Raw genomic sequence first — 17,792 nt, 5'->3', positions numbered from 1 at the left:
TGATGTTTTATTGCCACTGTGTTTCAAAATGAAGACCAGATTTCTCATAAACCTCAGTCATAAAGTTGATCTTTGCTTGAAGTGGAAAAACATGTTTACATTTTTTGCCATCTGTCTCTGGCAGAAACTCTTGGCTCACTGTAAAGTAAAGGACATTTGCCTGTTTTGTGCCATAAAGAAATCCTCTGCTCTAAAACAAACAAACAGAGTCAAATAGGATGCTAATCAGAAGCTGCTCTCATTTACTGGAACTAGCACCATTACTCAAAATTATTGTGAGAATTATTTCTAAATGGTAATTGCTGCATAGATTCATGCCTTTGACACAGAAGCTAAGACTGGACTTTGACTCATCACGAACAGTCTGTGGGGCTCATTAATCCTGAAAAAACAAACTATTTCATTTTCTTATCATCTTTTCCAAAATGTCATCTTTTCATTTATTTATGTAGTATTTATTGTTGCATTAACTTGTGGATTTTGAAAATGTTCTGTAAACCATTTCAAACTTACGGTCCCCAGAGGATGAGTCCTAATGCTTTTGCCGTTCCCCTGACTTTTGGCACCACCTACAAGTCAAAGTTCCCCATGCAATATCTCAGTTTTTCGTAGGACAATTGGAACTAAATTGTCTGTACATCCTCATGGTCTCCATCCATCATCCTCAGACTGTTCTTCTAGCACCACCATAATGTTGACCTTTGACTAAACACACAACCAAACATTTTCTGTAATGCCTTTAAGATGGGAAGCAGCTGGGATCCAGAACTTCCCTGCATGGAAATGTAGTGGCTTCAACAATGGACTTGAGCAATAAAACATGAAAACATTTGAGTCTTTTACCTAATGAAGGACTTATTATTACTCCTGTGCAAAACCAATGACAGCTCCAGCTGCACTTCGTCAGCAGTGTTAGTTAAATAATCCTTGCATGTTAAAGACAGTAGACATGGTAAACATTACTGTACCTTCCAAACATGACGTCTCTAGCAGTGTCATTGTGGGTATGGTGATGTTAGCTGACGCCAGCAGATTTCTGGGTGTAAGTGTTAAATTTAAAGCGCTGTGTAACATTTTAATGAGAAATCACAAAATCTTCCTGTTAAAAACTAAGAGGTTATGTTACAGAAGCAACATCTGACAATCTGGTCTCATCTTCACGTTTTCAACCTTGCAAATCGGCCATATGTCATGGACTTCTGACGCACAAAACATACATGCAAATGTTTGTGTTAACCATCTATTGTCTTCACAGCTCATGTGCCACTGAGTCGAAATACGCTAGAGAAATAGTACAGGGAAATAGTTTGGCATGAATATCCAGGCTTACTTCTCTTGAGCAAGATGTCTTTTATCCACTCTAACTCAGTGAGTGGGAGGGCCAAAGGGTGTGATCATCTTTAAAACAAATATGAAAAGCTGTGGAAGACAAAAAGGAGGATTTTGGAACATTTTCTGATGGTGAAATAAGACACTGTCCACTAGCCAAAGGAAAGCTGACCTTTCATTATTATAACTTATTGTTCTATTTTGCATCAATCCTCTTGCAAAGCCACTGCATTCTTACATAGATAAAGCCTTTTTCAGCTGTTTTCCACTACAGTAACAAATAGGACTTGAATCATCAAAGCGGTTTTTGTTCCATGCAGGTTTGGAAATGCTGCATTGAGGTTTTCTATAATTTAAAGGTGGTCCAATAATTATAATAATAAAAACAGAATGCAATTCCATTTTTGCTTTCACTGAACAGTCAAGGACGGACCTATCAAAGAGGAATAAAGCAGTGCCTGAATCAGGATGAGCAATAGGCGTAATAAAGAAACAAAAGCCGCTCTGAAGCTTTCTGCAATGTCCTCTTCTTTTCTCTTCTCTCTGGGTATCAGCTCTTGAATGAAACTGAATTAAGTGTGAAAGTTGTGGTGACAGAGATGCCCTTGCTGAGATGGGTTGTGGAACTGAGGCGACCAGCAGAAAAGTGATTTAAGAGAAAATTCACAGCCTGAAGAAAGAAAAGGTCTGGAAACAAGAGATGATGATAGCATCCAATCGGCAGGAGAAAATGTGACGACACAGTTAAATACGCAATCACGGTTTGCCAGAAGAACATAAGCTGCTGTTTAGCACATGAAGAGCACAGGAGAGAAAAAGGAAGTTGACGTGATTAATGTACGGCTGTGTTATGTTGGTTAACACTGGCAACTTTCAAAAATAACAAAATTTTTCTTTTTCATTTTTCTTTCTCTTCAAGGAGGCTTCCAAATTAATCTGGGAGGTCAGGAGTAGAAAAACATCACTCCACACATTTTTAGGACTTTTTTCCAGTGTGGTGAAATACTGGGTAGACTGACATCTCCAGGCCTCACTGAGGTGAATATACTGTATATAACCATTTTTGAGTGAAATTATTAATATTCATGTGCTGTGATTATATTTGTGTTTGTCATATTTTATGCATAATGCTTGCTGATGCTTGTTTTTACACCCTTTCATAATACGCTAATCTGTTTTTTAGAATAAAAATAAAAAATATTCAGTAATAGACAATGAGTTTGTGAAAGTGGAGGAAGAGCAGCTCTAGGATAAGGGCATATCATGTACAGGAATAATCACGTGTGATGTTGTGCCCTTGGAGAGCTGGAGACGTGCTCAGGACCACACACTGGACCTGTTTCTTTGCTGCCTGTGCTCACCTGTATGTTCCAGATGTAGCTGGTCCTACCGTCACATGCAGATCTTGATCCCATATCTCCCAGATGAATGGGCGGTGCCTTTTGATACATATCCAGTTGTAACATCTGGACTATCTTGGATGTCTGTATAACACGTGTAATATGTCATATTCAGTGGAGTCGATTTCTTGTTGGTGAGAGAGCAAAAAGAGAATTTAGAAACACAAAACCAAAAGGTTTATATGTCACAAAGCACATCTGCACTGAAAACTTTTAAAGATGTTGAAGCAAAAAAGAAAAATCAAGTACAAAAAGAATAAAAAAAGAAAAAAGGTGGCATTTATAAACAAAAACATTAAGGCAACAACAAACCACAAGCCTCTGAAACAGTGTCCTTTGGACAGACGAGACCAAAGTCGAGATGTTTGGTCGTAAGCGCCATGTTTGATGAGACCCAAACACAACAATACAACAAGAACATTAAACTGTCAGTGAAAATGTCGTGGATGGAAAAAGTTTCGCTAAACAAGACCTTACTTCCACCTGGTGGTCAAAGGTGTAAATGCAAAATGACACTTGCATCCTATTGGATGATGAACTATGACGTAACGCGAGCGAACGAGGAAATAAAATCCACGCCTTCTGTTTTCGTTTTATTTACTAAACTAAAACTGTGTCGTGGGGTTAAGCTACTTTCTAGGTTTCACTGGTACGTTTTCCTAAATTATATGTAATTATTCTTTAAAAACACACGCTGCACTGCAGGACACTTACATTGGCAGTGTTCAGTACTTGACTTTGACTTGTGTTGGCCGTACAGTACGTTGTTATGTATGGTTTGTGTTCACAGACAGAATGGGTGACCTTCCTGTAAACCCGCTGGTTTTGATTGGTGTCGGGTCCAGCTTTGCCTTCTCTGGCCTGTTTTATCATTTATACCAAGAAAAGAAGAAAGAATTAAAAAAACTTAAGGCAAGCACATTATGAAGCACCTTTCTACTGTTAATCCTGCTTTACTTTTGCAGTGACTCTAACAGTTGTTCTCTATTTTAGGAAATACCAGTTTTCAACCCAGACCACCACTTGCTCAGAGTACTGAAAGCATCTCCTCACAAGCGTCTTCAATATGCTGCTGTAGAAGGTACCAGCATGTCTAGAAGGTCAATGTTTTAGTAATCAGTGTGTTCAGTCCTGGAGATCATGTGTGTTTTCTTCATGTGCGTGTGAAGGTCTGGTCCAGGCAGATGGGGATTCTCTGGCCAGCCAGTTTGTCCCACGATGCTTTGGTGTGATTCAGAAGATAGCAGTGGAGGAGCACTGGCAATACTGGAACTCTCTCACCAGAACATGGTATAAAATTATTATTAATTCCAGTGTTATTTTTGACAGCAGATTTGAATTTAGTTTTAGCCATAGTCTTTTGACTAAAATGCAATTTTAGTTTTAGTCATATTTTAGCCATCTGCTTTGTTTTAGTTTTAGTCGACTAAATCTACAGTAGATTTACTCGACTAAAATATATTGGGTTTCATTTAAGTGTAATTTAGTAAAACTATTGTAATATACAAAATATTCTAAATTAAAATTAAATAAAAACAAGTTTCATTAAATATATATGGAATATGGCCTTTCCATAAAAGACCAAACATTAGATATGCATCGTTTATAACTTGCATATGACATTCTTCATTCTTTAAAGCAAAAGGTCAACTCCAAAATATTTAAAAGAAAAACTGTATTTAGCAGTAATACCATTGCATCAAAGATGAAACTGACCCATATATCTTCTCTTTGTTTTCTCCAGCTGTTTCCATTTCATTATAGTTTAAGTCAGACAGAAACCCAGTGTAGGCTATGATGATGTCGTGTACTCGCACATCCCGCGTCACTAGGTGGATCAGTTACTTTTCAAATGTGTCTTACAAGAATAAGTCTGATTGAATCTTTTCTAAAAACGTCCCTCACTCACATTTTTGTCTCGTTTTTATTAGTTAACGAAAATGTCAATATATTTTAATTATAGTGTTGCTCGTCATGACTTGGTTTTTATTTAGTTATCGTCTCGTCAACCTATCCATCCATCCATTTTCTATACCCGCTTTTTCCTGAAGGCCAGGGTCCCAGGGATCTGCTGGAGCCTATCCCAGCTTTCTCTTGGGTGAAAGGCAGGGGTCCACCCTGGACAGGTCACCAGTCCATCACAGGGCCACATAGAGACAAACAACCTCACACACTCACACTCACTCCTACGGACAATTTAGATCCACCAATCAACCTAACATGCATGTTTTTGGACTGTGGGAGGAAACCGGAGTTCGTCAACCTATCGTTGACGAAAATTATAACGAAAATATTTCGTCAACGAAATGAACACCGATTAATTCTCCAAAAATGTATATCTTTATCAGTCTGCTGGTCTAGCACTAACACTTTGCTCTTCCAGGAATTCTCGGACCATGAACAAGAAAGAGACTAACAACTCAGTGCCCTTCAGCCTGATTACCCCTGGAGCATACATCACTGATTTAAATGTGAAGGTGCAGAACCCACTAGAGGCCTCTGGGTGCTACCTGGAGAGGGTTCATTTCAAAGTAAGGCGTGCTGAGGAGAGCTTGGTGAACGTGGTGTTGCAGGGATTCAGCCAGGAGAAACCTGTGGCGATGGAGGAGAGCGAGGAGCTGCTACGGGTGGGGAGCATCCTGACTGGGTTTGGGGAGGTGGTGCTGGAGGGAGGCCAGGTGATGAGGCTTCAGGCCCCACATGATGGCTGCAAATACATGCTGGTGCCCACTGACCACAGGAGCTTCATAGACAGGCAAGAGAGGTCAGCCAGCTTGTGGAAGACGCTGACTGCAGTTAGTGGCCTCACAGGGGTTTCTATTTTAGCCGGGATTATTTACAACTTAGTCGGAAAACAGGATGACAGATCGAAGTAGACTTGAAGAGGTGGATTCTGAAGGTTTGACAGTAAAAACCCAAAGCATTGTTGTCAGCTCGGTGGGATCCACAGCACAGTCCTGATGTTAAGGCAGATCACAGCTGCATGTTTCAAGTTGTTTTGCTGCTGTCAGGCATTTTCTTGTCATGTTGCAACTACGGTGGACACAAAATCCAAGACAGAACAACACTGGCTGCAACACATTAGCACAATAGAAAACATTTCCCAAAACAGCACGTACACACTCCTTGTTGGCACACAGGGAGTGATGGCGTTACTTATTTTTTGATTAGAGAGAACAAAGATGATAATGTGTTATGATACAATGCTTTCGAAATTTGTTCATCGCTTTGTCAAATGTTGTTTCATCCAGTGTTGTGTTCTGGTCCTGATGGCCACCGTACTAAATAGACCACTTAACAAATTTATACATGAATTTTAAGTCGTGTAGGTAAAAATCCAAAATGCCCTGTCACTTCTACTCACTTTGTAAGGTCCTCTGAGCTTTATCAGGGGAAAACACATCAAATGGATCCAGGTCTGAGGTCTGAAAAAATATTAAAGTGAGAACCAGTGATGGATATTGTTCACTGAGAATTTCAGGTGCACAGGTTTTTTTTTTAAATTACACTTTATTTTATATTGTAGGTCTAAATAATAATCAAGTGCTGCACCTAATGATGCAGGAACAGGCTGAGTATTGTTTCAAAGTCCAGTCTGTTAAGGACAATAATTATAAAGTCTAGGTCTGAAAGAGTCAAAGTGAATGATCAATGAAACCTTGCTGTAAAATAAATTCCTCATAGGTCTAGTGGTGTACAGGTTGACCCCTGATCATGCAGCCTCTATACTGTCATTGTGTTATTCTTGATCTGCTGGACCTGGGAAATGTTGCACATGACGTGCAGGAACAATTGGAGCATGTCTTTCATGCAGGGCATTTGACTTTACATGATGTATTAACTTCAGGAGTCAAAATGTCAGGGCTTTAGGGAACAATTTATTTTTGTATTTTTTTGTTTTGTTTTGTCTTATGTAAAATCAGTGTGTTTTAGATGTATTACTGTGTCCAAAACCTAATCAAGTTTTTATTGTGATGATCTTTTGCTAATTTTTTAATGTCTGTCACTGTCAATCTCAAATTTGTACTGAAATGGTCAGTTCAGGATGGAGTAAAATCCCAATTTGTGAGCAATTTTAACCAATAATCTGCTACCTCTTAAATCCTTGTTGTAACTGTTTTCTGATCTGCAGTCTGTGTTCAGTTTGTAGCTAAAAGCAGTGCACTGAACACTGCTGCAAACAATCTTTTTTTAAAAGCTGGTTGGTTTAGTCTTCTGTGGAATAATAAAATCTCTTTAAAATCTTGTATCAGCAGTGACTGTGAGACATTTTGTATTACTGACAAAAAAGCCCTTATGAAGCCCCTCATGAAGTGGTATTACGTGATAAATTTGTATATCAACTTGAATCATACGGAGGAGATCCTCATTGTTGCCAGTGGCTGCTGGTAGAGGGTAAAAACAAACTGATTGAGTCCCTTTATTCACACAACTGTTTTCAAGTTTTTGCAGACTTGTCTTTATTCTTTCTGAGGTGCTAATCCCCTTCCTCTGAAGACTCCTCAGCCTCCTCCAGCCACTGGATGAACTTCTGAAGCTGTTGGAGAAAAACATAAAAACAGTTGTCAAAAACTCTGCATTTCTGAAACACCATGACAGCTGGTGCTAGTGTGGTCTGTATCCACTCTAGCATGCAAACACACTCCCCCAGGGAATCTCAATGAGAAATGATCTTTGAGTTCATCTTTGTCACATCTACTTATTATTCCCTAATCAAGGACAACTAGAATGTTCTGTAACTAAACCTGACACAAAGATGACAGACTAGAACAATGTGTGGCTGAGATTGACACAAATGACAAGTTAGAGAAGTTACAGTCATGGGAAACTAGGATATGAAAAAACAAACTGTACCCACACTCTTACCACACACCAAGTCTAGTTTAGATATACCACACTCCTCATTCAGCCATAGTAACTGTAATCTGTTTTCAGCAGACAAGTGACATATGCTGGGCAAGTTGAACAACTGTAGTTACTATGAATTTCAAAGAAAAGTTCAAAAAGTTCCTATACCAAGTGCCTATCAATAAAAATGTAAATAAATGGCTAAATATTAAATGAATGAATAAATGCCATTAGTGTTAAATCCCCTCTTTAGCCTCTACAGGTGCAGCAACTCAATTTGTTTCACTTCTGTTGTGCTGACACCAGCTGCTTACAGATTACTCTCGTTTTTACACTGATGCATTGTTTATTGATGATGTGTGTCATAAAGCTGCTGGTCCTGTTTCAGCCACACCCTGAACCTACCCCCTGGTTCTTGCGGAGCTGTCTGCTCTTGTCAGTGGTGGCTCCCTGGGAGAACCAGCGTAGTATCATTTCCTCCTCCAGGATCTCCAGCTGGTACATGTTCATCAGGACCTGGATTAAAAACAGTACAGTGTTTCCATCACCATCCAGGCTTAATCAATACAGAATAAACTGCAGAACTGCATGACTGTCTGTGTTTGATGAGAAATGTTTTTTTGTATCCTGAGTTCAACCTTTAGCAAGTATCTACTTTGAATCAATAAACTTCTTCCATAAGAATCAGGCAGTTACATGACAGTGTTCACTGACCTTGACCATAGCAGCCCAGTGACTCTCCTGCTCTAGAAAGTGGTCCTCGAAGGCTGACAGGCAGTCTAGATGGTCCTGTGCTCTCTTCACATAGTTCTTAAATACTGGCGCCCATTTCTTCAATAACTGAGAAAAGGGCAAACAAAATATTAAAAACTCAACTCAGGATATTTCCTTTATCATTTCTACAGTTGTAAAAACCTGGTAAATCTGGTATCTTCCTTACTGGCAGGAGGATAGCAACATATTGTGATGCAGTGAGCTGTGGGCCCTGCTGCTGAAAAGGGTACTCCAGAACCACCCTGGTTAAAATCTGCAGCACCTCCGTCAGACTGATATTGTAGGCATACCTGGAGAAAGACAGTGTTGAACTGAATGGACACAATCTGAAAGATAACAAAGCTGCAAGCAGTTGTGCGTTCTTCCTTACTTAAGAGAGTTGATCTCGAGTACAAGATTGTCACAGCTGATGTTTTCATCCAAACCTCTCTGCAGAGTCCCCAGCACCTCCATCTGGAAGACTACAGGTGAACAGAGCAAAGAGCAAGAGTCAGAGTCTCCACACATGATACAAAAGGGTGGCAAAAGTTAATGCTCAGCTTTGACCACAATTACACAAAGTTATTAGCTTGTCAAGAGCTGATTTTAAATCCCATATTATGTTGAGTCTGATAAAGGGAGAACTGTAGCTGTAACTGTTTTATAGGTTATTTTCAGATAATTCTTTAATAATTACACCTTTAATTTGATCTAATAATTCTTTATTATTGACTTGTAAAATAAAATGTTAATGTATTCCTACATTAGCCATTTTTATCATTTTTGACATTATAAAGACACAATCAAAAAACATTTTAGATTAATTTATAATGGAAATGATCATTATTCTAAGTCTCAAAGTGATTCAATACTAAACACAGCATACTGTTGTGAGAGTAGCTATCTGAGAAAGGATACTGTCACATGTTGAAGATTTGTCTCTCTCTCTCCACTGGGGGCAGCAATATCCTTCCACAGGTAAACAACCTGACTCTCTCACCTTTGACATCGTCCATTTCGGGGGAGGGGATCATGGGATCGTCAGGATCGTCAGGCTCGCTGTCCTCACTTTCACTCTCAGGGTCAGGGTTCAGCACCAAACCTGGCAAACAACAAAAAAGCAGGCTGCTGACAAATCCAGCATCATGGGAAATGGCCATTTACAGACTGATGCTGTCTTACCCCAGAGACACTGCAACATCTCTTCGTCTTCTGTGTCGTCCAGACTGCTGGCCTTCCAGATATAGCCTTTCCCCTCTGCTCCGACCTCTGCTGGATTGAAAACTGAAGGACAGAAGAAAATAAATCTCCCTACCAGAAACACTTAGGCAGCTCTGAACCATAATAATTTGTTAAATCATACCTTTTTGTTTGGTTTTATCTTTGCTTTGACCGACCTCGGCATCATCACTAAGGAATTCATCATCATCCTCTTCCTCCTCCTCTGGATGATGCATCGACACCACAGTGCCTTCTGGTAGAGAGATATTCGGTCCAATCACCACCTGGAAATAGTTCACAGGCAAATTCAACAACAAATCTTTATTTATTGGTGCCATTGTTCAAAATTGGGTGGTGGGAAATCATCTACATACATCAGTAAAACACTACATGGACAAGCGTCCCTTCGCCAACTATGCTGGGACGTCCTTTGCAACTATTGGCTCTTTACTTTCATATTGACGAGACAGACATAAGTGGTATTAATTTCACGTGTACCACAATATTTGAAAGAAAGCAAATGTACATAAATGTTAAACTACTATTACTTTAATGTGTTTAATGAACATGGCTACAGATCTTTTTCACGCAGACAAGTAAGAAAACATATTAGACAAAAAAAGCAGCACTGGTTGAGTATATTGCCCAATCCTGCAAACATGCAACATGCAAAGTTGCCTGATCAAATGTAACATTTTTCTAACACAGTCACTTACATTCAAGCATTACTTACATTATATGCCAAGACACACTGTTTATTAAGTGTCACACCTTCTTTGACCTCAGCTTTGTCACAGACCACAGACTGGCTGATCACCACATTGCTGGCAATGTGAACATTATTCCAGATGTAAGCATGGTCCAGGATTACATTGTCACCTGTTGCAAAAAAAAAAACAGAGGAATGTTAATCACACCTATTTTATCACTCCTACCAACACACACACACATGAATTAACACTCCCACTTTCTGAGCTTACCTATGGAGCAATTATTACCAATGACACTGTTAGAAATGTGACAATTAGCACCGATACTAGTGTCACAGCCAATAAGGATGTTCTCCACCATCTGGCTGCCATGGCCCAGGCTGACTCCAGACCCACGGTAGACATTGTGACGGGAGTATGTGCAGCTGCGTCCCTCCTGATCTGTGAAGTTAGCCTCGGGGGTGAGAGGGTACACCCACCTCCGCACCAGGTCTGATGATACCGAATCATACATGAGCAAGTTAGACACTCGGACACCATAACCATCCTTGGTTATGTGCAGGTGTATCTGGTTTCCCAGGATCTAAAGAAAGAAAATAAATTACGGTTTGAGTTGTCAGCTCAGATTCCAACTTTCCAAAAAGGAAATATATATAGCTGCATAATACCTCTTCATTGACCAGGAGCCCTTTGACAAAGTCATTCCTTGTTTGATAGTCAAAATTGTCAGTAAACAGCTCTGCAACCTGAAAAATGAGGAAAAACTAAGGTTACCAGAGACAACATAAATGAATTTACAGTAGCTCTGTCTGTTCTGAGACTGACCTGCGGGGAGCAGATACTGATGTGGCTGTCCAGCAGGTCATGTCTGATTTCAAACTCATCACTTCCACTGTGGAAAATGTTCTGAAAACACAAACAGGAGCAAGTGTCATTCACCAACCCAAGGCCCAAACTGATTACAGCTGCGATAAAAAAACAAAGCCCTGGGACCGTGTGTTACCATGGGGAACTGTAGCTTCTTGAGCCCCTGTGTCTTCTGGTAGTGCAAAACCCGCTGGCTCTTGCTGTCTACAGCAACAATAACATCATCCTCCTCACAGCGAGACTTGTGACCTGGTGTTGATTCCTTAAAGATCATTGTCATCACCGAGATGTTCTTCTCTGTTTTTCGACGATGCCTGTGCACAAGCACAGAACATATTAGGTGTTAGAGCAAAGCACTCCTGAGGGGTCTCTGGCTTTTATTCCTCACAGTGAAGAGCGTCTCTTACCTGTGCTCTTGCAAAGCCTGGCTGACATCAACATTTGACACCACATCTCCGTAAACCAACACAAAGTCCGAGCGCACAAGGTTCTTTGCATCCACATCCCTGAGCACATCTCCCAGGGAGCGGTACAGGTCTGAGGTGATGATGTGCACCGTGTTCGGAGAGCTGGGCCTGCACCACTTGGACTTCCTGACAAAAACAAAGAGTCGGGTCAAAGTTTGTCTGCACAATAGGAGCTGGTCACTCGGTGCTAAAAGGCACTCACAGTAGGTGATCCTTGATTTTGCTGGCCATCCAGCAGCAGAAGACAAATGTTTCCTGCACCCCAGTGGACGTGAGGAACTCCAGGGTGTAGTCGATCATGGCGACGTTTCCCAGCGGCAGCAAAGCCTAGCAGACATATGACATTAGCAGCACAGCAGTTTACATGTTGAATATGTGTTTCCAGCGGTGTTACCGTATGGACATGAGTTAGCTAAGTACCATTAGCATCACACTTAGCTTAGCCCGCTGCCTACCCGCGGCTGGTCTTTGGTCACCGGGAAAAACCTCCGGTTGAAGCTGTCTGCGACCAAGACGGCCTGCAGCGGCTGCTCCTCTTCCTCCTGCTCACCTGTAGCTTTTCTGCTCGATAGGCCAGAACCCGGTCGGCTCGGTTTTCCTCCTTTACCGGCCATGTTTCTGACTGAAGCGCAAACCAGCTCTGTCACCAGGTTCAACTACGGGAGCGACGGTGGGACAATTTTCTATTTAAGGTCGTACTGCAGCTGGTGTTTGGACTGGATGATGCGGACTTTATTACAGGGAAATAAATGTACAATATTTTCTATCCAGAGAAACAATTATTCAAATGGAAGCCAACATAACTACAGCACTGATTAAAATAAAGCAAGAGTCTTCTTGATCATTCTGCTTCAATAAACATGAAGTCCAGCTCAGTGTGTAACAACAATGCTACACTGCATCCTTTCAGAGCAAAAGCATTAAAGTAAACTCTCCTTTCACCATCACTGGTTGACATCCTGTATTGTTGCATATTGTTACTGAAAGCTGGACAGAATTACTCAGAACTCATGGCTCACATCTGATCCAACATGTTGAACTACAACAGAGACAAAAACATCTGGCTCCTGCCATCCAGCAGTTTAGACAAGAACCTTCATCCGCTGTTCTGTGAAAGCTCAACAGGTCTTCATGATGTTCTTAGCCACCTCACTGCTGAACACATTTCACTGCCAGGAAGCTACTGGTGGTGTTTGGTTATCTTCCTGGCGTGCTCCAACACCGAGTCGTATCGCAGGGTTTTGGCTGTCCACGAACTTGGTATTCCCTCAAGTCCAATCTAGGATCATTTACATGTTACAGTTAATAGATCATCATACAGCTAATAATGGAATAATAGTGACATTTCTGAAATGCACACAGTCTCACCTGAGCCCCAAGACAGGCCCCAATGAAGGATCCTCGGCTGCAGGTGCATCCCCCACAGCTCATGGTGTCTCTGATAGCCTGCTCGTACTGCTTGGCTGTCAGGACTCCATGCAGTGCTGCCTGGAACGCACCTGGCAAACCTAAAACAACACCAGAACCATATGTGTACAACATGAAGTCCTTTGTCTTGTACATGACGGCTACCTGAGTCACAGGAAGTACTAGATGACTGTGTTTCTCTTATTAAAAGTATGAGCTAATAACGAAAGAGACTAAAACCAGCTTTGTGAGGATACCTCAAGTGTTTGGAAACACAGTGGGGATTAGCTCCTGGGGAGTCTTGGATAAATTCTCCTTCACCTGTTGAATGTGCTCTGAGAGCACACAGAAAAAAAAATAGATCTCATGTAAGGCATACAGCTTTGCATGTTCCTGTCTTCAGATTGTTGAATTTACAAAGCTGACCATCTTAAAAGTATAAACAAATGATTACACACATTATAACAATTTAATATACTAAATCTACACAAAATTAAGAAGGCTACACCGTTTATTCTTATGACTGAACGTAGTGAGGCAATAATGCTGCAGGTCTCACATACCAATGACTGATTTGTCCTGGTCCTGGGGCTGTTTTCTGTTCTTGTCACCCAGCTGATCTAACACTGTGTCCAAGGCCTTTGGATCAGGACCATTAAGGATGAAGTGCTCCAGGAACCTGGGAAGTAAGTCAATGTACAATCCATAATATCTGTTAATTATAGTGTGCCTGCATTTGCACTTAGCACTTAGGTATTCTCTCTCTCTCTCTCTCTCTCTCTCTCTCTTATTTTTATATGTTTTAAGAAATTTAATAATTAAATCTGCTTCTACAACTAAAATGTAGACACTTGTGTTTAAAGAAAGTAGCTCCAAATTGGATTTTTAAAGTTGAACATTTTTTAATTGTTAGTGTAAAATTTTAATTTTCAGGACATAAAAAACAAGGAACACACAGACACCTACCACGACAACCTTTCAGGTCCTGTAGCATGTGTGTGTTTACTCTACTGGCATATATTTCATTAATTTTACAACATTTGTGATCAACACTATACTCAGAAGAGTTGGTACCTATCCACCCGTTGTGCCTTGCTAATAAAATCTTACAGTTTTGTCATTTCTTACTTCTGATTAAATTAGAGTATTTGATAAGTAAACTGACCTGGCAGCTGCCAGGGTCTCAGCCACACACACGTCGTTGTTCTGAGTGACACGCACGGCCTGCTCAACCTTCTCCAGCATGTCAGGTTTTCCTGCATAAAATGCCACTACAGGAGCCAGTTTGGCTATTCCATCAATCTGACAGTCGTTCTCACAGCCTGTGGCAAATACAACACTTTGCTTAGAAATGTTTTTCTTCATCACGTCACAATTATATACAGTGAATCTGTACTGGATCTTTGCCTGTCTCCTCTTTGCCCATGTCCACATTCTTCAGGAAGCTTTTTAAACTTGCATGTCTCCATGGCCCCTCGATGGGTAGCTGAGGTCTTGGCCCTATTACATACAACACCCATTAGCATCCCTGTATTAGTAGACTGAAAGAAGTGAATTTATTCATTATCAAAAACGTAAAGTCGGTCATTTCCTACCTCCTCTCGCTCTGTAAGGATTGTTGACAGGCGTGTCATACTCTGAGCCTGGCCCAAAGAATTTCAATGTGCGCTGCTTCAGATCATTAACATCTAGACCTGGACAGGTAGGTCAGACAGATTAGGCAAAAGGCAACCTACAATGAGACTGAAGCGTGTGGCCAGATGTACAGTACTATACAGGCCTACCGTCACGTTCAGACTTATATTACCACCACAAAATTAAAATCAGCCTCCTCTGACAATAATTAAACACTTACAGTGAAATTCTTTTTTAGTTCTTTGGTAGTTTAATTTTTCAATTCACAGGTTTTCTTGTTTATTCAAAGTTACAAACGTAGAGGTGGGAATGTTTCTCGCTTTATGGTGCAAAGTCCTAATGACACAAAGTTTGTGTTGTAGTGGGTGATGGGAGTCAAATAGCGGGTATTGGTCCGTGTGCGTGGGTTTCCTGAAGACTTCTATTTCCAGGTTACCATCAGACCTGATGACGACCTCACAGTCCAAAAAGGCTAGCCTTTTCTCTTTGGCGTCCTCTCTGGTGAAGTTGATGTGTGTGTCTACAGCATTAATGTGATCTGTGAAGGTTTGAATCTCCTGGGTCTTTTTCACCCATGTGTCATCCACATATCTGAACCAATGGAAGTATCACAGGTCTAAGTACAGTGACAGCTGTGATGGGGACAACACAGCTGACGCCACAATCTACAACCACATTTCAAACGGCATCTGACACAAAAATGGTCATCAAAGGTAAAAGACTGAGGAATCACAAAGGAGCAGGCCTACCTCCACATTCAGACAGGGATTCCAGCAGGACATAGGCCTGGTCTCCATAGCAGCTCTGCTGGCCCGTCTGCCTCCTATAGAAGGGATTGGCAGACTCAGAGCGAAATTCAGGGTTTGGATCCTGAGCCAGAATTCCCTGCAGCTTCTGGAGATCGTACACCCAGTGGAGAGGCTGTGCTGCAAGGGACGAGCCAAACAGAAACTGTAATTCTCATCAGAACCAGACGTTAGTTGAAATGAAATAGATCGCTGATGAAAAGTGTTTATGGTTATTGTTGAAAACAACACATATGTTATTGTTGCTTTTTATTAAAATTTGGTCTGCACTTTTTTTTGACCTGTAACTAGTTCCAAGCAATGTGTGTTATAAACATCAAATTGTACAGCTTCATAAGCAATGGGTTCTATTACTTTTGGTGTTAGTTGCATATTTCAGCAATGTTATATTAGTTTTTAAAGATCAGAGTTGACAAATGAAGCCTGTGGAGGACTCTGATCTGACTATATACAGCAGTCACTCTCACTTACAGCTGGTATAGAACACCAGAGCTCGACTCTTAACCTGCACCCATAAACCTTTAATGTGTTTTTTTCTATTTTATCACCTTTTATCTATTGTGTGATTGATTTTATAGTGTTTTTACTTATTTTTATGTACTTTTATTGTTTAAATTTTGCAGTGTACAGCACTTTGGTCAACTTGGTTGTTTTTAAATGTGATCTATAAATTAAATGGGATTGGATTGACTGCTAAAATGAGTAAATCTACTCAAGACTACAGTTGTCATACACATGCAGTTAGATACAACATTTCATCTGCCAAATATTTACAAATCTTCAAACTGTCTAAAATGTACTCTGTGTTGTGATATATTTTATAGTTCTTGATCAATTTAACTCTAAAGTGCTGGTGGTTCAACCTGAAGTGGATCAATAATTCATTCATCAGTGAAGCTTATTATATTTCATTTAAGCATCATGAACAATGTGCTGATTTTTACGTTTTACAATGAACCGCAGAATCAGTTGCACATACCTTGATCACCCCGCAGGTGTTTAAATTTAGAAACAAGTTCCTTTGTGAGATTATTTAAGTCCCACAATACCATCTTAGCAGTTATTCAAATGTATTAGATGTTTGCTTATTAGTGAGCACTTGGTGGTAGTACCCTGTACGTATCAGTGATCATTTCCTGATGTTTAAATAGCAGCAGCACTCACACATTAACTTCAGGACATGCTTCAGTTGGATATCGTTCATGTTGCTGTGTTGCTGACTTTCATTATGGGCATTTTTGAATTTCCCCCCCATACACTTTTTTTGCCTCCTCTTCAACATAGCATGTTATCAGCACCACCATGTGGCCAGTTACAAATCTCTTACTCCCATATGCTTACAGCTACATGCTTTCACTTCTTTATCATTATCCAGCTGATTATTCCTCCCTGCAGCAGAAACTTTCAGCAATTACACTGCGTTTTGTCCAGGGCATGCACTTTCCAGTTTGTCAGAAAAGTTGTACAACAGCTAAAAACCATGAAACAAAAAACAAAAGTAGTAAAAAAAAAGTAGTTCATAGCAGGTGAAGTAAAAAAAGTGTAAACTTATTGTGGGTTCATGTGGGTGTTTTCAGCAGGGGGTGGGAAAACTCATCTCTACCTCAGCGTTACTACAGCATGACAGACTATTATTATTATTATTGCTGTTGTTGTTGTTTTATTATTATTATTGTTACCTGCTGCATCTGCGACTGCTGATCCTACAATGGCCCCTACTGCTCTGTTGGCCAGAGCTGCTGTCATCTGAAAATAACAAAAAACAAAAAAGCAATCACTAATAAAAGTATAGTGTTACCAGTGAGAGAGATGCAGAATAAAGTGGATCAATTCCACTTTGGTTTTCCACTTTTTCCGCTTTCTTAACATAGGAAGTAAAGTGTAAAGTGTCTGTCTGAAGGTAATACTGAAGTATTACTGCAGTTTCTCTAATATCTGTTCCTACAGTGACAACCTGGGCTGCGGAGCAGACGCAGAGATAACTAACCTACTTTTTACACAGCGTTAGTTAACCTTAGTTATTAGGCTGAAATGCAAGCTGACATCGACAAGTCTTACCTTAATCTCCGTTAAACTCACAAACTAACACTGTAACAACTGGGATGTCAGTCTTCCTTGAATGGTAAACAGTCTCCAGAGACAAGGTGTTACGAAAACCAAGTGCGCCGCGCACAGGCCCCGCCCCCTGCGGTCACCTGAACAGGCTGCCTTAAACTGTGAGAATAAAACAAGGGATTACAACATTAAAATGAGCTCTGTGTGTGTGTGTGTGTGTGTGTGTGTGTGTGTGTCTGTGTGTGTCTCTGTGTGTGTGTGTGTGTCTGTGTGTGTGTCTGTGTGTGTGTGTAT

General features: G+C 40.6%; 3 protein-coding genes across 3 annotated transcripts; 1 reads left to right on the top strand and 2 right to left on the bottom strand.

The window, feature by feature from the left end:
* Positions 1-3,263: 3,263 nt before the first annotated feature.
* mul3 (mitochondrial E3 ubiquitin protein ligase 3) lies at positions 3,264-6,976 on the top strand. Its single transcript, XM_026313403.2, has 5 exons — positions 3,264-3,378; positions 3,520-3,641; positions 3,723-3,810; positions 3,899-4,019; positions 5,113-6,976. Exons 2-5 carry the CDS (start codon positions 3,525-3,527, stop codon positions 5,603-5,605), a joined length of 819 nt encoding a protein of 272 aa, XP_026169188.1. The 5' UTR covers positions 3,264-3,378; positions 3,520-3,524; the 3' UTR covers positions 5,606-6,976.
* Positions 6,977-7,135: 159 nt separating this feature from the next.
* Positions 7,136-12,796, bottom strand: eif2b5 (eukaryotic translation initiation factor 2B, subunit 5 epsilon). The gene is made up of 17 exons (XM_026313401.2): positions 12,690-12,796; positions 12,051-12,251; positions 11,798-11,922; positions 11,536-11,721; positions 11,265-11,442; positions 11,087-11,167; positions 10,930-11,007; positions 10,532-10,844; positions 10,285-10,430; positions 9,694-9,835; positions 9,513-9,614; positions 9,331-9,432; positions 8,722-8,812; positions 8,518-8,641; positions 8,292-8,417; positions 7,983-8,093; positions 7,136-7,266 (listed from the first exon to the last, which is right to left on the bottom strand). The coding sequence occupies exons 1-17, from the start codon at positions 12,693-12,695 to the stop codon at positions 7,207-7,209; spliced, it is 2,172 nt and encodes a 723-aa protein (XP_026169186.1). The 5' UTR covers positions 12,696-12,796; the 3' UTR covers positions 7,136-7,206.
* On the bottom strand, positions 12,301-17,762 carry selenoj (selenoprotein J). Its single transcript, XM_026313402.1, has 10 exons — positions 17,502-17,762; positions 17,123-17,189; positions 15,387-15,563; positions 14,598-14,696; positions 14,410-14,502; positions 14,168-14,324; positions 13,566-13,681; positions 13,260-13,337; positions 12,964-13,103; positions 12,301-12,874 (listed from the first exon to the last, which is right to left on the bottom strand). Exons 2-10 carry the CDS (start codon positions 17,187-17,189, stop codon positions 12,776-12,778), a joined length of 1,026 nt encoding a protein of 341 aa, XP_026169187.1. The 5' UTR covers positions 17,502-17,762; the 3' UTR covers positions 12,301-12,775.
* Positions 17,763-17,792: the final 30 nt, after the last annotated feature.

Source organism: Mastacembelus armatus, chromosome 17, assembly GCF_900324485.2.
Source record: "Mastacembelus armatus chromosome 17, fMasArm1.2, whole genome shotgun sequence".
Classification (NCBI taxonomy): domain Eukaryota; kingdom Metazoa; phylum Chordata; class Actinopteri; order Synbranchiformes; family Mastacembelidae; genus Mastacembelus; species Mastacembelus armatus.
This window is presented reverse-complemented; position numbering and strand designations above follow the sequence as displayed.

Bases quoted from the DNA above. Each gene is read 5' to 3' on its own strand.
- mul3 (XM_026313403.2), top strand. From the start codon at position 3,525: ATGGGTGACCTTCCTGTAAACCCGCTGGTTTTGATTGGTGTCGGGTCC. The intron at 3,811-3,898 runs GTACCAGCATGT...GTGCGTGTGAAG, and splicing joins TCAATATGCTGCTGTAGAAG to GTCTGGTCCAGGCAGATGGG. The intron at 4,020-5,112 runs GTATAAAATTAT...TTGCTCTTCCAG, and splicing joins AACTCTCTCACCAGAACATG to GAATTCTCGGACCATGAACA.
- eif2b5 (XM_026313401.2), bottom strand. The intron at 11,443-11,535 runs GTAAGAGACGCT...GCTTGTGCACAG, and splicing joins CAGGCTTTGCAAGAGCACAG to GCATCGTCGAAAAACAGAGA. The intron at 11,008-11,086 runs GTCAGTCTCAGA...CTCATTTTTCAG, and splicing joins TCAGTATCTGCTCCCCGCAG to GTTGCAGAGCTGTTTACTGA.